Raw genomic sequence first — 19,507 nt, 5'->3', positions numbered from 1 at the left:
TTCTATATAAACGTTAATGTCTGGCAGTGACAAATAGTTTGTTTTTTATCTATTTTAATTACATTAATGTTTTAAGTTGAGATTTACAAGAAATATTTCAACTGCTACTATGTAAAAGGAATACTGCTGTAAAAAAGCACCATATTTGTTTAAAGTGTTTGCAAACCAGATGTCATTGCACTTTTGTTTATATAGCAGTACTTTTTAAATGAAAAAAGTTCACAATACACTACTTTTGAATGCATTATTAGTTTTGTGCATAACAATGCAATTGTGATTAATTGCAGACAATCATGTGATTAATCACAATTAAAATATTTAAGCATTGCCCAGCAATTTTTTATATATATATATATATATATATAGTGATGCTACGGCTATTGAAACCATATATATATATATATATATATCTCCACGTCTTAATACCATCATAGTGATGCTACGGCTATTGAAACCATAAATATTATACTGAAATGCAGTGTAAGTGGGCATTCACACCCCTGCTGTCGAGAGCGTCAAAGTGGCCGGTATCTTACAAATAGCACAGTTAAGTACACTTAGATGTTCTTAAGAACTACTTAAGACAAATTTGTAGTACATTAAGTACAAAATTAGTGCGTGAAAATAGAGCACTTTAAGCACATTATAGAACTGTACTTTTTTTTTTCACCAGGGGAGAGTGGGTGTTGCCACACATGATATTATATTTATGGAAATCATGCCTTTTTTTAAAAATAATTTGTTGCTCTTAAAAGAGGCAGTAAAAGCAATGGCTTGTGCCACAGGTTGCCAGGGGACAGCTCCCTCTGTGGAGAAATTGGTCATAAATTTCTCCGGGACACGGATAGCCTCCCGTGTGGGGTTGTTGCTGCCCACTCGGGTGACCTCCTTTAGGCCAGCAGCTTCTCCGTCTCCAGCTGATAGTATGGACGTCCTGGTGCTGTTTGTGGACCTTCTCAGGAAGTTGTGAAGGACACAGGGAGCCTTCACACTGGCATCCACGTTGGCAGGGCTGATCTCTATGACTCCTCTTTACATACGTCACACCAAAGGTATTCTCAACAATCAGCCTTACTTGTGACAGCCTGTAATTGAAAATTCTTTGTCTGCTGGAGAGATTGGAGTGGAAAGGCATCATCAGCCACAAACACATGTGGCTGGGGTCCCAAATGCTCTACACATGGCAGCAGAGCATCCTGTGGCAGGCCAAGGATCCCATCTCGTAGTGCCTGGCCGAAAGTGGAGTAAGCCAGCGCACCGCTATCGCTTGTCCTCCCGTAGCTACCCACATCCACTACCTGGAATCAGTACTGGGCATCTACCACTGCCAGGAGCACAACTGAGTAAGTCCCCTTGTAGTTGAAGAACAGGGACCCTGAGTTGTCAGGGGGCCTGAACACAACAAGTTTTCCATCGATGGACCCAAGGCACTGTAGACAAATTGCAAGGTGCTCAGCCGGCTCAATAGCGTGCCGATAATTGGTGTCCTGCCTCGCAATTCGTGGCCCCACTTTCGACAGCAGGTTGTCAAACTGGTCCCTATCCAGCCTGAAGTATCGCTGGAACCTGCCGTCGTCCAGCCGCAGCTCCTGCACCAGTCGGTGATATTCCCCAGCTGCTGACGGGCTTGGAGAATGTCATGCACCCACACCGATCTCCGACATCTTCTCGGCAGGCAGAGCAATGCCCCCCCCCCCCAAACGCAACAACTTGATCCTCCATTGTGATGTGAATTTAATAAGAAGGCGCACAACTCTATTTATAGGCAACATTTTCCCGCTAGAACGCTTGATTTTCAGCTGGAATGCAATTCATTTGCTTTAATTGGTTTATTTCTTTAGCAAACATGTAACTACAATAAAGTTCTTTCCACTGATCAATTTCTTACTTTCACATTTAAAATATTTAATAAGGTTAACTTATGTTACCCTCCTTGTGGTCAGTCTGCACAAGAACAAGAAGCTTGTTTGTATTGCGGCCACTTTAAATACAAGCATCCGATCTACGTCAGAGCGTCTGAGAACCCACAAATCTTTCTACAGCATCGTTAGCAGCGCGGCCAGAGCTATTTTTGACGCTCTCGACGGCGGCGGTGTTAACGCACCGTAATGCTGCGTTCACACCAAACGCGAATAGAGCGTCAAATTCGCATCTATCGCGTCTAGTTTGCGCTTGAACATTTTGAATGCATTCGTGCGTCTAGAGTTAAATAGACGCTTGTAAAAAAACAAGCGTTTTAAGCTAAATTGACGAACGTCCGAGGCGAAATCTGCTTCTTGTGGGAGGGGCAAGTGCTAGGCGGTTGTCTGTTTGCAAGATGGCTGATGTTGATCGAGCGTTCATCGAGAGATGTATTTGTATTTGCTCTGGAGAGCAGAACAGCGGCGTAGGGGTCAGCGTCGCCGTACTTGGGTCCACCAAACCCTCCGGAGGCATTCCCAGTTTGGCGAGTATCATCATTTGCTCCAAGAGCTGCGCCTGGATGACGGCCGCTTTCAGCGGTACTTCCGCTAGTCTCGCGCCCAGTTTGATGACCTGTTGTCCCGCGTCGGAGCGAGGATCACCTCGCACCAACTACAGGCGTTCTATTCCAGCTGCGGAGCGCCTGTCCATCTGTCTTCGGTTAGTAAATGTGTATGTATTTTAAATGCAGTATATTACATATATTAAATACAGTATGCTAAAATACGCTATGCTATCAATGTTTCTCAAAACTACGGATACCACTGTTGGTGCTCTTTCTAGTGATACTGAGTAGGTCTTTGTATTCTAAGTCCTGATTTAATACCTTCCATACAACAAATACTCCCGTAAAAATCGTGGTTTAGACCTGGTTGAGTCCTACTTTTGTTCTGGTTTAGACCTGGTTTTTCAGTCACAGTTTAATCCTTGTTAATTTGTGATTTAGGCTTCCTTTAAATTCATTAAAGTGGTACTATTGCAGTGTACTTATTATAATATTCTAATGTTATAATAAAAATATATTATTATAACAACATTATAATAATATTTATAACAATGTTTTCTAGGTTTCTTGCCACTGGGGACTCATTCAGGACCATAGCGTCCAGCTACAGGGTTGGTGTCTCCACGGTGTGCCAGATCGTCCCCCAGGTACTAGTCTGCCATGTGGAGGACTACATGGCTGGGCCCACCACTGATGACTGGAGGTCCATCGCAGAGGGATTCGAGGAGCGGTGGAACTTCCCTCTGTGCTGTGGAGCGGTGGATGGGAAGAATGTGGTGATGAAGGCACCCCCCAACTCAGGATCCCAGTTCCACAATTACAAGGGAACCTTTTCCATCGTTCTTCTTGCAGTTGTGGATGCGAAGTATCGCTTCCGGGTGATCCATGTTGGAGGGTACGGCAGGACCAGTGACGGTTGGGATTTTGGCGAACTCTGGCTGGCACACTTCATTTGCCTCCTGACCAGCCTCTACCTGGTGCTGAAGAAAGAGGACCCCAGCCCCATGTCTTCGTCGCTGATGAGGCGTTCCCGCTGCGGAGGAACCTCATGCGGCCCTTCCCTGGACGCACCCTTCCTCCAGAGAGGCGTGTCTTCAATTACCGTCTCTCCAGAGCCCGGCTGGTGGTGGAGAATGCCTTTGGCATCCTCTCCTCACAGTGGAGGATGTACCAGCGGCTCATCGAGGTCCACCCTGAAGTTGCGGAGAAGTGTGTGAAGGCGACATGTGTTCTCCACAACTTCATGAGGTGTTCGGAGGGGAGAGAGGCACCTGCTGTTTAATTAAATGCAATATGTTCTATGTAAGATTATTGGTTTGTATGTTGTTTTGTTCTGCCTCCTCTCTGTTTGCAGGTCATGGCTGCACTGTGTCTGGTCTATCTGTCTGCTCTACTCCTGCTGGCCCAGTTCCAGGCTGTCAGGTCCACCACAACAATGCACATTTAATAATTTTAGACCCTGAGTCATTAACTTTTTCAAATGGTTGGTTTTCCACGTTAGTTTATAAGGTAAAATGATAAAAAAATTCATAGTTAACATAGCTGAACAAGGTCATTCCTCATTTGATGTATAATAATTCTATAGGTCTGTGCCGTTTCTTTGTTCAGGTTATTACTGTAAAATAATCTGTCATTTTATTTTTGTTTTGATGATAAATGGAGCCAACCTCCAAAAGGTAATGAACCTGTCCCGTGATTTCTTTGTTTTCCTCACACAACACTGTCCAGACACACTAAAGTATGTTGGTTGTCTTTACATTATAATACATGTTTCATATAATCAAGATTTAGATATGGAATAAATAGCATTCAATACAAAATTAATATGTGTCATATATTGAAATCAAGTTTTTATGTGATAAAACACTTGCTTTGTGCGTTAGAACCACACCAGGCATTCAAAATTTATTCATGCCAAACATAAAATAATTTGAATATAAACTTAAAAAAATACAACATTTACAAACTATTTACATACAGACACAGAAATAAAAAGGACCTCGCTTGGAACGTGGAAGAGCCTCAGGGAACAAAATGTAGGAGAAGAGGCAGGAGGGCATTCTGCGTTTCCTGCAGAGCCTGCTGCCTCATTTTTTTGTAAAGCCTACTGTGGGCTGTGGGGGTCCGATTGTTCCAAATTTAGCACAACGGTGCTGTTTTCCATCGCCAATTTGTACATTTGAAATTTTATAATTTCTTTTGTATGAGACGGCATGCTCTGAATATAAAAGGCAGAAGGCTGAGGAGGAAGTGCTCATCAGCAGACGGTGGTGGTGGTGGGGCTGGAGGACGGCATACATTGGTGGCATACATTGCAATAGAATTGAGTCTGCATTTACAAATACAATGATTATTAGGGACTAATTCACAAATTGTTTTGACTTTATGTGAATGTTAAAGTTATGAGTGGATACTGTACTGGTGTTTTCTGCACATAACATGTTCAGATATTGTTTGCACTATTGCCCTCACACACCTGTGGGTGTAGCAGCAGGGGGTGAAGGACCAGGGACTGGGGAGACATGAGAAGCGGCAGGGGATCTAGGATAAGCCTCTTCATTATCTGTAGGCTCTGTCAAGACAATACTATATGTTAATACAACACTTTGGTAACAATAGTCATAGAGAGATTACATTATACTCTTCATCAGTACACAATGACAGCATATATGCCTTGTAAATTGGCTTAATTGGAAAACTTACCTGTTTCCGTATCCCCTGCTTCCGCCTCTCCCTCTCCCTGGTCCCTGGTGTGGTTGTACTCTATGACCTGGGGATTCGAGGAATCCCAGGATCTGTGAGTACTTCCACTTCTTCACTGACCCTGCTGCTGACCCACTCCTCTTCTCCATCTCCTTCCTCTTCTCCTTCAGGTACATGTCCCTGAGGCTTTTCCACTTTTTCCTGCACACGTCCTCTGAATAAACACATTATCTTGTTAGCGAAAAGTAGCTGTATAATGGGGGGGAAATAGTTGTAAAAAACGGCGGGAAGGCCACGGGTCGATATCCGTGTACGTGACTCAAAAGTGAAATGTGTATTTACACTTGCTCACTGACAATATCAGTCGTTCCTCCATGTTGAATGAGTGACTCCGGGCGGGCCTGCCGCCACAGCAGCAAGCAGGCTCCTGATTGGTTAACGCGGCGTTAATTTACGCCAAAGTTAAAATTTTTCAACTCGGGCATCAGACGCGAATTCGCGTCAAACGCGTAAATGCACAAAAAGCACCATTCGTGCGTAACGCTCAATTCGTGCGTCATTCGCGCAACCTAGACGCACGAATTTGCGTCTTCCGCGCTAAACGCCTCATTCGCGCCGCGAGACCTCCAGACGCGCGTAAACGCATCTTTACATTGACTTAACATTGAAATCATTCGCGCCAGACGCTCTATTCGCGTTTGGTGTGAACGCTTACACCAAACACGAATAGAGCGTCAAATTCGCGTCTACCGCGTCTAGTTTGCCGCTTGAACATTTTGAGATCATTCGCTTCATTCGCGCGTGAAATTAACTTCACAACAGACGCGAATTCGCGTCATGGGGGGGCTTCACGCAGCATTTTCATCCACCATTTTTATTCGGATAATTTTACAAATATTACTGTTATCGTGTCATGAAATGTAATTTTAAAAGTATTTCAGGCGAGAATCTAGTTGTTTTAAACTCAAATATGCGGTTTATGTATAAAGACAGCGTGTATTTAAAAATGTGTTTCGCCGATTTTCGGAGACGAGCTCCATGCGATCAGCGGGAGCTCAGTGATCATGTATCCGCCGAGAGCAGCCTCACCTCGGCTAGACCTTCTGACATTTGCCGCTGGCTCTGATGTCTCTTCAGTGGTTCAAGATAAAATTCGTTTGGGGTAAATCTTTCTTTGGCCTTTATTCAATTAATCTATTAATATGCTTTTTATACATATGTCATTTTTATTCCTGTCTCTATAGGAATATGAACTTTTGTCATATAGCTCCGGTTGACTGCTCACTGACAACATCAGTCGTTCCTCCATGTTGAATGAGTGACTCCTGAGCAGGCTCCTGATTGGTTAACGCGGCGTGAATTGACGCCAAAGTTCAAATTTTTCAACTCGGGCGGCAGACACGAATTCGCGTCAAACACATAAATGCACAAAAGCACCATTCGCGCGTATCGCGCCATACCCCCAATTCTCAGCCGCGCGAATGAGGCGAATTCACGTCTACCGCACCGCGCTAAACGCCTCATTCGCGCCGCGAGACCTCCAGAGGCGCGTAAACGCATCTTTACATTGACTTAACATTGAAATCATTCGCGCTTGGTGTGAACGCAGCAGGGCATTGCATCACAGACAGGTATTTCATGTAGTGAGAATGAATGCCAAAAGCAAAAAATCTAATTAACACAGCAGTGGCCACACCTGCGCAATGCACATATCTCTAACTGAAGCATTAACCTAATAAAATGACAAAAATACAGTCCACTCGGTGTTCTTCCAGATCTTTATTAAGCAAGGCTGCAGAATCTTCTGCTGGCTCGCGCTTCACAGAAAGCGGCGCTCGCGCTGACGCCAATTCCGTCCGTGTTTTGGCTTCAGTAAATCAGTTTTGGCAAATACAAACTACAGGATTATTTTTCATGACAACATCCAGCCGCGCAAGAAAACACGCAATCTACACGAGACGTGATCAATAAGGGAGAACATTTTACATTTAAATAAGCTTCTTATACTTAGTCTACCTCATTCGCAAAACACACAAAATGACCAATAAAAAAGTGTCAAGCACCAAAAGCAGTCCATTTTAAATCTATACGTTGCTTTTAATTGAAAAATAAATAATGTTTATGGTGTATCTATTTATTATTTTTATTTACTGTCATTAATAATCTTGGACCCAGTAATACATTTTATTAAAGCACACACACACACACACACACACTCAAATCCTGTCCCACCCACTTCTTCAAAGTTAACTACGCCACTGAAAAAGACCCATTTCTGAACACTGTGAATCAAAGCTTACAACTTCTGTCTTATTTATCGGTGAGTCCATAATGTCCTTATCATGATATGATGCTGTCATATTAATAACTATATTATATGTGTGTGTAGTGTGTTTGCTATTTAAGTCGAGTGTATTGTGAGGTTTTACTAATGAATGGCTAACGTTTATCATAAAATGTATTTATTATACATTTCTGTGAATTTGAATCCATGATTCACATCGAAGTCAATATAGACAGTAAATGAAGTAATGGAGAGAGATTTCGCTATTCACTTTCTTTTACCCGTTAGATTGGGCGGGTCGTTTGTAAATGTAATCTAATGTGTCTTTCTGCTGTTTTTAACTTAATATTGCAAACTGGTGTTTCTTATCATATTAATAACATGTATTGTCTTAATTACACTTGTTGGCAGCACAAACAGCTGTACAGTTTCCAGTTATCTCTCTACAGCGGATAGAAGTCTTGCTCAATCTCGGGTTTTCCTCTGAACAATGTTCCTCACAGGAAAGTTGCGCCATGACATGCAGAAATGAGTTGGGAAAGCCATTTGATGGTGAAATAACGAACTGCTCGGGAGTTGGTGTCGATTTAGAGTTAGAGACGGTGAATGTGGTTAACAGTTGAGTCACATCGCGAACACAATGACACGTGAAATAAATCACCATCGTGTTTTAAATCAGAGAGGCTTGATTAAGTGCTGGAAATAACGGATGGTGTAACAAAACAATTACAGTCACACACAGCTGTAGTGGTGTGAAAACTCTACTACATCCAGATGTTTGAGATAACTAAAAGTATTCACACGTTCATGTTTTTCTTTTCCTAAATATTCAGCTTACAGATCTCAGTTTAAACGATTCAGTTTGTTTTATTCTATGCCATTCTATTCTATTTGATCAGTTAAAATGCTTCAGTTCGTTTATATAATAATAATAATAATAATAATAATATAAACCTAATAAATAATCGACCTAAAAAAGGTATGTTTTTGTGTGTGTGTGCATATATATATATATATATACACACACACACACACACACACACAGTATAGACATCTCTTGATACCATCATATGACACCACGGCTATAGAAACCATAAATATTATACAGAAATGCAGTATAGCAGGGCATTGCATCACAGACAGTTATTTCATGTATTGAGAATGAATGCCGATACTAAAGCAAGTAATTAAATTAACACAATAGTGGCCACACTTGCACAATGCACATCAGTGAAAAACATCATAAGGACAGTATATTTTTAAATATTTGTTTAAAGGCATCTTTTTTGTATGCCTGAAGGCGAGTATCACTGATACAGCTGATGTCTCTATGAAATTGACCATTGACTACAGTCATTCAACATAACAGTATGAATAAGAGCTATCAATAATAATAGCAATAGTCATAGTATGCATGGCCGAGTGCAAGGTTTGGATGAGACCAAAATAGAAATGATGGGTTTAAATAAGAAGTGTTATGTTTAGAGAAAGAGAAACACTGCATTCCAGCATGAGAACCTTATCCCATCTGTGAAACGTGGTGGTAAATCATGGTTTGGGCCTGTTTTGCTGCATCTGGGCCAGGATAGCTTGCCATCATTGATGGAACAATGAATTATGAATTATATCAGCAAAAAATAAAAGAACATATCACCAAATACTTAATATCAATAAAAAAAAAAAGGAAGTGGGCCATGCAGCAAGACAACGACCTCAAGCATACAAAGTTATTATACCAAAAAATTGTTAAAGGAGAGCAAAAGAAGCTTTCGCCCTAGAGGAACTTTTTCATAGTCCTAGAACTATTGGTGGAAGTTCCCACTTTTTGGTGTGTTCACACTGCAGGAACTAGGAATGGTTTTAGTAGGAATTCTATTTGGGGGAACTAATTAAGCTCCTACTTGGCCAAACGCATGTGAAACACTGGCTACCCAGCATTTAAAAATTAAAAAAAAGCAATGTAAACATGAACATGAACTCCGTGAACATGGAAAACAGCGATAACAGCATTTACCAGTTGTCTGCAGCGTTGTGTTCTTTTTCTCAGCTTTGATTATCTGTTACACTGCAAGTCTCTTAGCCCAACTTTTTGCTTGTTTACATTTCATCTCCATTATCATGAAACCCATGACACACAAAAAGACACAGCTCTGATCGTAGCGTCCATGATTCACCGGTTGTTGATGTTTGTAAATGCAGCGAATAAAGACGTTATTGACTGCTTCAGAGAGCCCTGTTGCCGTTGCGAATGCAACCAGGAAAACAGCCCGAGGGGGAAATTGGTTCTCCAGGAACCACCCTGCTGGCTAGTTCCAACATGATGCGAAAGCCTTTAAAGCTAATGTTTTTGAATGGCTGAGTCAAAGTCCAGATCTTAATCCAATTGAAATGTTGTAAAAAGGAGCTGAAGCAAGCCGTTTATAGGAGAAAACCCAGCAACATCACAGAGCTGAAGTGGTTTTGTACTGAGGAATGGGATAAAACTACTACAAGTCATTGTGCAGGACTGATCAGCAGTTACAAGAAACATTACCTGCAGTTATTGATGCGAAAGGGATTCACACCAGATACTGAAATCAAAGATCCACATACTTTTGCACCGCACAGATATGTAACACCTGGATAATTTTTTCTCAATAAATAAATGACAAAGAAAATAGTTTAGTCTTATTTGTTTTTATTGGATTCCCCAGTCTACTTTCAGAACTCATACATTTTTGCGTCATATTTATGCAGAAATATAGAAACTTCTAATGGGTTCACTAACTTTTACGCAGCTTTGTGTGTGTGTGTATATATATATATACAAATGGTATTCATGAAATATATATGTATATATATATATCAAATGGTATTCATGAATTTATTTTATAAGTGTCTTTGGAAAGAGCATCTGCTAAATGCCTTACAGTAAATGATGTAGATTAAAGCCCATGTTGCAGGTTAACCACCACTGTCGATTAATGGGTACATAAATCACTCAAGATATCATTTTTAAAATGTCTCAAAAATGGCCTTAAAGACCAGTTTTTTACGTTTTTGGTATTAACGGGGTTTTTTTTACGCAATTCGGTGATGACGTCACATTGGGGAGAAGTGGAGGAAAGGTAGCCTCAGCCTAGTATGATGCGCGTTCCAGGCAACCCTTAACCCGTGTTTTTCCAACCTTAAACCCGTGAAAGTGCACTGGAACGGCAGTCAAACCCGTGACTTCCCACCCGTGAACTCGTACTAGATCAATGTACTCCGAGTTCCGACGTCACACAGGACGCGAAACAACAATGACAGCCCCTACGGATAATACTGCCTACGGACGCAGTGTTTATGCAAGTGGTACACGTTGAAAAAATGATTTTTGGACATTGTAACGTTGCGATAAAAACTGGGATGAGGAAGAGGTGGCAGGAGCCAACATGTATGATGGCCCGCAGCCCTATAACTTTGAACCAGCCAGACGTGAGAGCAAATGAGGAATTGCCAAGAACTGATGGCCGTCAAAGCCAATTAAATGCATGGTCCGAGGAGAATGAGTGGAGAGTTGGTGAAGTGTCCTGGTGAGTTGCTATCATTTAGCAATGAGCACTGGAGCTAGTCTACGAGCAGCAGTGCACAATAACGACACACACACACAAATATATATATATATTTTTTTTTTTACTGTCATTGGATAGCACCGAGTGAAAAATAAACGTTTTCTTTATATCTAGTGGCATTGATCATGACGTTAGTTCAGATAAGTACCAGTAACCTAGGGCTGGACAATATATCTAACGATATGACCATGTGCATCTCGTCAGTAAAGCCGGTTCCATGATTAGCGGTAAATCCCCATCACCTGCTTTCAAATGGAGCTGCATTTAATACACAGAGCCGTAGTTCATTGACAAGCTACGTTATATCGAGTTCATTATCAAAGGCGATTCATCTTCAATAATGAACTCGATATAACGTTGCTTGTCAGTGAACTACGGCTCTATGTATTAACTGCAGCTCCATTTGAAAGAAGGTGATGGGGATTTACCGCTAATCATGGAACCGGCTTTACTGACGAGATGCACATGTTCATAACGTTCGATATATTGTCCAGCCCTACAGTAACCTTTGTCATAGTGTCGTACTGGTAAACTTTGTCTTTGTCATCTAGAAATAGAAAGCATCATACTAGCTATATGGGCGTTTCTAAGCGTTTATCTCTTCCTCCTGTGAAAATGTTGTTGCAAACGTAGCCGCGTGTCTGTCGCTATGTTTGGCTGGTGCTTGTGTGGAAACTGCGTTGGAAAGCTGGTGCTGTAGGGAAGTGAGTGCGTTTGGTCGCTGTTGGACGATATCTATCCATCGATCTATCTGTCTGTCTATCTATCTATATCTATGTATTTATCTATAATCTGCGCTATCTGAATACTCTCGTCTACTACTCGTCTCTCTAGTCACTCTCAAGGCGGGCTTTGGTAAATTCTCTCCCCAATGTGACGTAATGCAATGCATTGTGGGGGAAAGGAGAATCGTTGCAAACCGCTGTAAGATAGTACCTACTGTTTTCGTATTTTATTCCATTTTGTGATACCCAACAACATAAAATACAATGGATAACAGTTTAAATGTTCATTACCAACAAGCAAATTGCAGAAATTCGTTGAAAAATTAACCATGCAACACGGCCTTTAAATTACACATGAGCTGTTGGGCTGTTTTATAATCATATTGTTCACGTTTTGATTTACTATGATTTTGAACAGGTCAGTTTGAGATTGAGAAACCAGGATGTCTCACACTGTCATACCCATGAACTCTTCAACGCTCGTCATCCAGCTGCAACCAGCAACACAAACAGCTCATGATACGACGGAGACAAATGCTCCTGGACCTGTTTATGTACAACAGATGACGGGAGCCTCACCTCTTCATGGACTTCAGGCATTTCTGAAAGGACAACCGAAAGCCCTTGGGGTGAGAAATGTCTCATAAACTCAAATATATGACCCTGGACCACAAAACCAGTCTTAAGTTGTACTGGAGTATATTTGTAGCAATAGCCAAATATACTTTGTATGGGTCAAAAGTATCATTTTTTCTTTAACGCCAAAAATCATTAGGAGACTACGTAAAGATCATGTTCTATAAAGATATTTTGTATATTTCCTTTTGGAAATATATCAAAACTTCATTTTTGATTAGTAATATGCATTGCTAAGAACTTCATTTGGACAACTTTAAAGGTGATTTTCTCAGAATTTTTTTTTTTTTTTGCACCCTCAGATGCCAGTAAAGACACCAGTATAAGATCAGGTTTATCAATTACAGAGTAAAATAGTAAAGATTTCAATGTGTCAGTCACAGAGAAGAATGTTTAAGGAGCTGCAAACTATCAAAAAATGGGAAGTAATCCAATCTTGCAATCTGGGAATACAATGAAATTCATACAATAATAATTCCATACTTGCAAAAGATATTTTTGGGGATATTTTTCTAGTACAATCATAAGTCCATAACTACAGCTGCCATATTGTATATTTTATATGGTCCCACTTTATGAAAGACTCTCATGCTACTCACACTTCTTTTTGTCCCTCACAGACGGTCCAGATAATGATCGGTGTGATGACTCTGCTGTTTGGCATTGTGTCTACAGTTTATGCTGAACCCATGTTTGTCTATACTGGTATTCCTTACTGGGGATCTCTCATCGTAAGAAACTACTATACAATTAAGTTTTCTGTCTTTTAATAAACAAGCTACATATTTCAACCCAAGCCTAAATTTTGTCCTTTCTCTCTCTTCTCAGAACATTGTCTCAGGCTCACTCTGCATTGCTGCAGAAAACAAAATTAATTCTCCCTCCAGTTTGTGTTTGGTATGTACACAACACTTATTATTTTTGGGGTCTAAGCTCCAGCTGGAAGTACAGAAATAGTGGTCTGTTGTGTTTGTACTGATTTTCTAGACTGGTTTATACTGATTTCTTCTCATCTTTTTTTCTGCAACACCCACACTTAATGACCCCAAACTTGTCAGGAAGGTCCCAAACATGTGTATCTATTCAGACACACAACACTAGGTGGCACAATAATACAATCTGCATTTTTGAGTAATTTATAGAAACAATTAATTTTTTCCCTTTAATCCTTAAATGTATGTCAAGATGCTGCTGCTACTGTGACGGAGCGAGGAGACGTAGGGGAATCTGTGAAGTCAGTCTTTATTTAGAGCAAACCAAAGCAAAGCACACTTAGCAGAGGGGATAGACGAACAATACCGGATGCTAGACACAGAAAAGGAGTCCATGGTGAAGCAGACAGTTCAGGGGGCAATGGCGGAGTAGAGAATTAAGAACATCCCTATAACCCCCTCCCCGCGGGCTTCACAATGGAGTGGCCGGCGGACGTGAACACGGAGCAGCTGGCGGACTTGACCGGATGCTCTCCAGACACTGGAGGATCCCTCCCCTCCAGCTTAGTCCTGTGGCGGTAGTAATTTGCCCCGTTCCAGAACAGCGAGTTGAAGGTGGCATTGTCCCATTTTCTCCCCACTACCATGGAAGTAGCCGCTCGGTTCTCTGCCTTTCGTTGAGTACGCCTGGGAATTCTGCGGTGAGCCGACCGGCTACTTCCATGGTCGTGGGGAGAAAACGGGGAAAACAAAAAAATCTTTTAAAACACGGAAACAAAATCGGGAGAAGGGGTGCTGCTTTTGTAGATCTAGTCTTCTGTCACGGTGCGCCTACTGCGAGGAGACAAAGGAGCGAGGAGACGTGGGAGAATCCAGAACAAATAGGACTTTATTTACAAATACATGGGAACACGCATGTAGCACATGGGGATTGACAGTTAAGACTAGACGCCAGACTCAGAAAACACAGGGAAAGTAATCAGGGAGAACAGAAAGTAATTAATCAAAATCCATAGAAACTAAAAAGGGAACACCTGAAATCAAAGAACACAATCAACACGAGGGAGACACTAGGTCACAGGAGGGAACATGGAACACGTGGGAGAGGAAAACAAACACCAAAACAGTGCATGGGCGTGAAAGTATATCTCTGAAGTATTTCAATTCCGTCTAAATAAATATCTGCCATTTTGAATCTTCTGGGGAAAACGCTGGCAAAAAGTTAACAAACTAATTTTAATTAAAGCATTATGGTGATAGAAGTGAATTAAAGAGCTGCCAACCCTTTTTTTCACAAATTGATCTTTATGTCCTGAACGCAACACTTAATGAAACAATATATATATATATATATATATATATAAATATAAATATGTATATATATATATATAAAACAATATACATAATATATATAAACTGGTATATACGCTGGATATTTTGAGAATTCATGCCAAATTGCATCAAAGTTGCACCTGTAGGAGGCGCTTCAGCTCCTCAACACTGTAACTGTAGGATTGGTAAATTTGAAAATTAATGTGAATCTTCATAATATGAAAATAATAATATGAAAACATGGCCGCTATCAGCCAATCAAATTTCAGCAACTAATAACGTCAGAAGTGAATAAATACATTTTTTTTTATCACAGTTCATATACTTTTCCATGTACATTAACATGTTAACACAATGTTTTAAAGTTCTTGCTGATTTATTAATCTGTTTTGTGTTTTTTTCTGCCTATAGATGAATGCTTCACTGGGAATGAACATTTTCAGTACGATAACTGCAGGCATTGCCATTATTTTACTTTCACTAGATTTTTCTATATGGTCATACTCTTACTGCAGTGATTATTCCTGTTATTCACGGGCAAAGTATATGGTATGTCATCAACTTTTATATTCACATTTAACATCAAATTGTGTCAATATAGAAATTTTATTTAATATTTACTGTAAGATCACTGTGTGATCAGTATACAAGCCTTAATCTGCACTCTTCTGTTTACTGTTTTTATCTGGCATTTCAGAAGAAGTTTATAGATCATTTACAATGCAAGAAGTCATTGACATTATAAGTTAATTGTAAGCTCAGTCCAGTTTGACATATCAGGGCCAGATTTACTAACAGTTTGTGCCAGTGCAAACCCTCATTTGGCATTAAAAAACTTTTGTCAGCATTTACTAAAGACAGTGAAATACTAACAATATAAAAGAGAGTTATTTCTGTGGCTAACATTACTGCATGCATGCATTTGTAAGAGTTTCCCTTTCAGGCACAAAATCAGGATCGGTATCGGCTCCGATACCGGCATTTTCTGTGGATCGGGTATCGGTCAGACGAGACCGATCCAAATCCGATATTTTGCGTATACTATTGTGTTATTACTGAGCCCCACGAAATGCACAAAAACATGATAAAGCACCAAAACGTTTAAGAGAACATATTTCAAGTGTTCTGAAGCTGTTCCATAGTTCCATGTGAGGTACAGATTAATTTTGAAGTCATTAAATTCAAGTTCACATAAACTCTGTGTTGAACTGTGTTGTCAAACTGTGTGTTGTGTTCGGTTACTACCGTCAAAACCATGAAACTCTCTTCAAGAGAGCACAGTAACTGAGGTTTAAAACTGTTCAAAGAAAAGGCTCATTAAACTAACGCACAGATGTAATACACTATGTATGAATATCTCTTCCCTTTGTACTAGTGATGTCTGGTTTGCAAACGAATCATTTAATTTAACCGGTTCTACTTAGTGAACGAGTTGAAGCAGTTAACCAAATCGGACTGAATCGTTTGAACCGGTTCGTGTCTCCAGTAAGCATTAATCCACAAATTACTTAAGTTATTCACTTTTTTAACATGGCCAACACTCCCTCGGAGTCGAAATAAACAAATATCTCGGAGTAATTCATTTACTCAAACAGTACACTGACTGAACTGCTGTGAAGAGAGAACTGAAGATGAACTCGAGCAGTGCAGCTTGTGTGTTGTACTAACTTCTCTATGTGGACTCGGAGGGCTGCGCAGCCTGCGCACTGTGACTCAGTGTTGTTTCAAGCTCATCATTCTGAGCCCAAGATGTGCATAAGCACTCTGTATTGGCGCCTTTAGTATTATAATACTGGTAGCACTTTATTTTACAGTCCTGTTCCTCATGTACATACTATGCACTTATTATAGTAATTACAATAACTATGTAATACCTAGGTACTAACTCTGAACCTATCCCTAAACCTAACCCTACCCCATGTAGTTACCTTGTATTACCAGAACTTTCTTAGATAAATACTCTGTAAGTACACTATAAGTACATGTACTGTAAAATAAAGTGCAACCAATCAAAGATTATTAATAGCCTTTATTGTTCTGTCCTATCACATGTTGCTGCCTTTATTACTGTGCTATACATTTAAAAGAAATGTTTTTTAGATTTCTATCTAAATGTATGTACTTGTTTTTTCATGAATGTATTTTACAACAATACAAAGAGCAATGTGTACATTTTACCAGATTTTAGACTTATTCACTTTTATTTGTAAATAAAATGTTTCACTAGATTTTATAAAATTATTGTGCACCCGTGATTTTTCTAGAATCTAGAGTATCTTTTGCTGCTGAATTATCCACTAACCTAGTTTATAATAGTATTTTTGTCATAGATTATGATTATATATTTTTTCATTTGTTATTTTTCATTAAAATGAAGTTGTGTACATGTAGTAGATTGTGATTAACACAAAAGAGTGATGATCAGGTCAACACAGAGAAGTAGAGAAATTATAAATTGATATAAAAAAAACTGTGCTGGTATCAGATTGGATCGGTATTTGCAGATACTCATAATTTTCAGTATCAGATCGGATCAGTTCTGAAAAAATGGTATCGTTGCAACTCTATTCTGGACTGCTGAACTTTGATTGTACAAGTGTGAGTAGAACTGATCATGGATTATTTGTGTTAATGTTGATTTTTCTCTCAGACTCTCTTCAGGGGAATCAGAGGTGTATTAATGTTATTCGCCGTGTTCGAGTTTATCATCTCCATCTGTCTGTCAGCATTTGCCTGTAAAGCCAGTGTCTACAGTTCTCCTTCTCTGGTGAGTAATGAGTCAAACCAGGACTTTCCAAACTTTTTGTGTTGTATCAATATACAGGTGCATGTCAATAAACTAGAAAGTCGTGGAAAAGTTCATTTATTTCAGTAATTCAACTCAAATTGTGAAACTAATTCAATGCACACAGACTGAAGTAGTTTAAGTCTTTGATTCTTTTAATTGTGATGATTTTGGCTCACATTTAACAAAAACCCACCAATTCACTCTAACACAATTCACTTCTCAACACATTAGAATACTTCATAAGACCAATAAAAAAAACATTTTTAGTGAATTGTTGGCCTTCTGGAAAGTATGTTCATTTACTGTACATGTACTCAATACTTGGTAGGGGCTCCTTTTGCTTTAATTACTGCCTCAATTCGTCGTGGCCTGGAGGTGATCAGTTTGTGGCACTGCTGAGGTGGTATGGAAGCCCAGGTTTCTTTGACAGTTGCCTTCAGCTCATCTGCTTTTTTTGGTCTCTTGTTTCTCATTTTCCTCTTGACAATACAAAAAAGATTCTCTATTGGGTTCAGATCTGTTGAGTTTGCTGGCCAGTCAAGCACACCAACACCACGGTCATTTAACCAACTTTTGGTGCTTTTGGCAGTGTGGGCAGGTGCCAAATTCTGCTGGAAAATGAAATCAGCATCTTCAAAAAGCTGGTCAGCAGAAGGAAGCATGAAGTGCTCCAGAATTTCTTGGTAAACGGGTGCAGTGACTTTGGTTTTCAAAAAACACAATGGACCAACACCAGCAGATGACATTGCACCCCAAATCATCACAGACTGTGGAAACTTAACACTGGACTTCAAGCAACTTAAGCTATGAGCTTCTCCACCCTTCCTCCAGACTCTAGGACCTTGGTTTCCAAATGAAATATAAAACTTGCTCTCATCTGAAAAGAGGACTTTGGACCACTGGGCAACAGTCCAGTTCTTCTTCTCCTTAGTCCAGGTAAGATGTCTCTGACGTTGTCTGTGGTTCAGCAAATCCCTTGACACGTCTGTATGTAGTGGCTCTTGATGCCTTGACCCCAGCCTCAGTTCATTCCTTGTGAAGTTCACTCAAATTCTTGAATCGATTTTGCTTGACAATCCTCATAAGGCTGCGCTTCTCGCTGTAGGTTGTGCATCTTTTTCTTCCACACTATTTCCTTCCACTCAACTTTCTGTTAACATGCTTGGATACAGCACTCTGTGAACAGCCAGCTTCTTTGGCAATGAATGTTTGTGGCTCCTAGTGAAGGGTGTCAATGATTGTCTTCTGGACAACTGTCATCCCCATGATTGTGTAGCCAGGTTGCAGGTGTTTTGAGTTGATTAGCTGATTGGCATGTCACCATATTCTAATTTGTTGAGAGTGAATTGGTGGGTTTTTTGTTTTGAATTGAATTACTGAAATGAACGTTTCCACGACATTCTAATTTACTGAGATGCACCTGTACTTGAAATAATTGTGTAAGTAGTAAAACTATAAATGCAAAATAGCGTTAATCGGGTTTAGACGAAACCTAAAATACTATGTGGAGGACACAAAATAATTCAGTAATTATAATATGACCATGTGGTGAACCAATGAGCCGAACTCACATTTAAACACGGTCTATCTGTCCCAGCCACCGCTACTTTATTACAAGAGTATCCTACTGATACAGGGACAATAATTTAAAATAATAATCATTTAAAAATTAATTTAAAGATAATATAATAATGTTGTGTAGTCTTAGATACTATAGACACAGACAGTTTTACTCACTGAAAATTTTTTAATTATATGATGTCATTACGTTGCTGTCTTGCCGCCAGCCAATTGTTGCGTTGCTGATCATGGTTTTGAGTATCAATACATAGCCCCTTTTAAACCAACCCATGAACACACGATTATCTCAGGTAACTCAATCCAGCCACCTGCACCTTCCTGGATTTAGTTTGTTGTCCTCCTCAAGGTTGTCCATCTGTCTACCTCCAGGAGGGGTACTGTCACACTCCTTCACAGTTTGGGCTCTGTTTGCGTTCCTGCACTAGTTAGTTTGGTGTCATGTTTACTGATTTGATTTCATCATTAT

At 40.0% G+C, this 19,507-nt stretch overlaps 1 protein-coding gene across 1 annotated transcript; it reads left to right on the top strand.

Annotated features, from left to right (window-relative positions):
* The first annotated feature begins 7,370 nt into the window (after nt 1–7,370).
* On the top strand, nt 7,371–17,562 carry LOC109067476 (membrane-spanning 4-domains subfamily A member 4A-like). The gene is made up of 6 exons (XM_042756627.1): nt 7,371–7,490; nt 12,191–12,401; nt 13,029–13,139; nt 13,237–13,305; nt 15,084–15,221; nt 17,323–17,562. The coding sequence occupies exons 2-6, from the start codon at nt 12,216–12,218 to the stop codon at nt 17,545–17,547; spliced, it is 729 nt and encodes a 242-aa protein (XP_042612561.1). The 5' UTR covers nt 7,371–7,490; nt 12,191–12,215; the 3' UTR covers nt 17,548–17,562.
* Nucleotides 17,563–19,507: the final 1,945 nt, after the last annotated feature.

The sequence above is a fragment of the Cyprinus carpio genome, chromosome A5, assembly GCF_018340385.1.
Source record: "Cyprinus carpio isolate SPL01 chromosome A5, ASM1834038v1, whole genome shotgun sequence".
Taxonomy (NCBI): domain Eukaryota; kingdom Metazoa; phylum Chordata; class Actinopteri; order Cypriniformes; family Cyprinidae; genus Cyprinus; species Cyprinus carpio.
Note: the sequence above shows the minus strand (reverse complement) of the source record. Positions and strands in the feature narration are given on the sequence as shown.

Excerpts from the sequence above, each read along its gene's own strand:
- LOC109067476 (XM_042756627.1), top strand. The coding sequence starts at position 12,216 with ATGTCTCACACTGTCATACCCATGAACTCTTCAACGCTCGTCATCCAG. Across the intron at positions 12,402-13,028 it reads GACAACCGAAAGCCCTTGGG|ACGGTCCAGATAATGATCGG; the intron begins GTGAGAAATGTC and ends TGTCCCTCACAG. Across the intron at positions 15,222-17,322 it reads ATTCACGGGCAAAGTATATG|ACTCTCTTCAGGGGAATCAG; the intron begins GTATGTCATCAA and ends TTTTTCTCTCAG.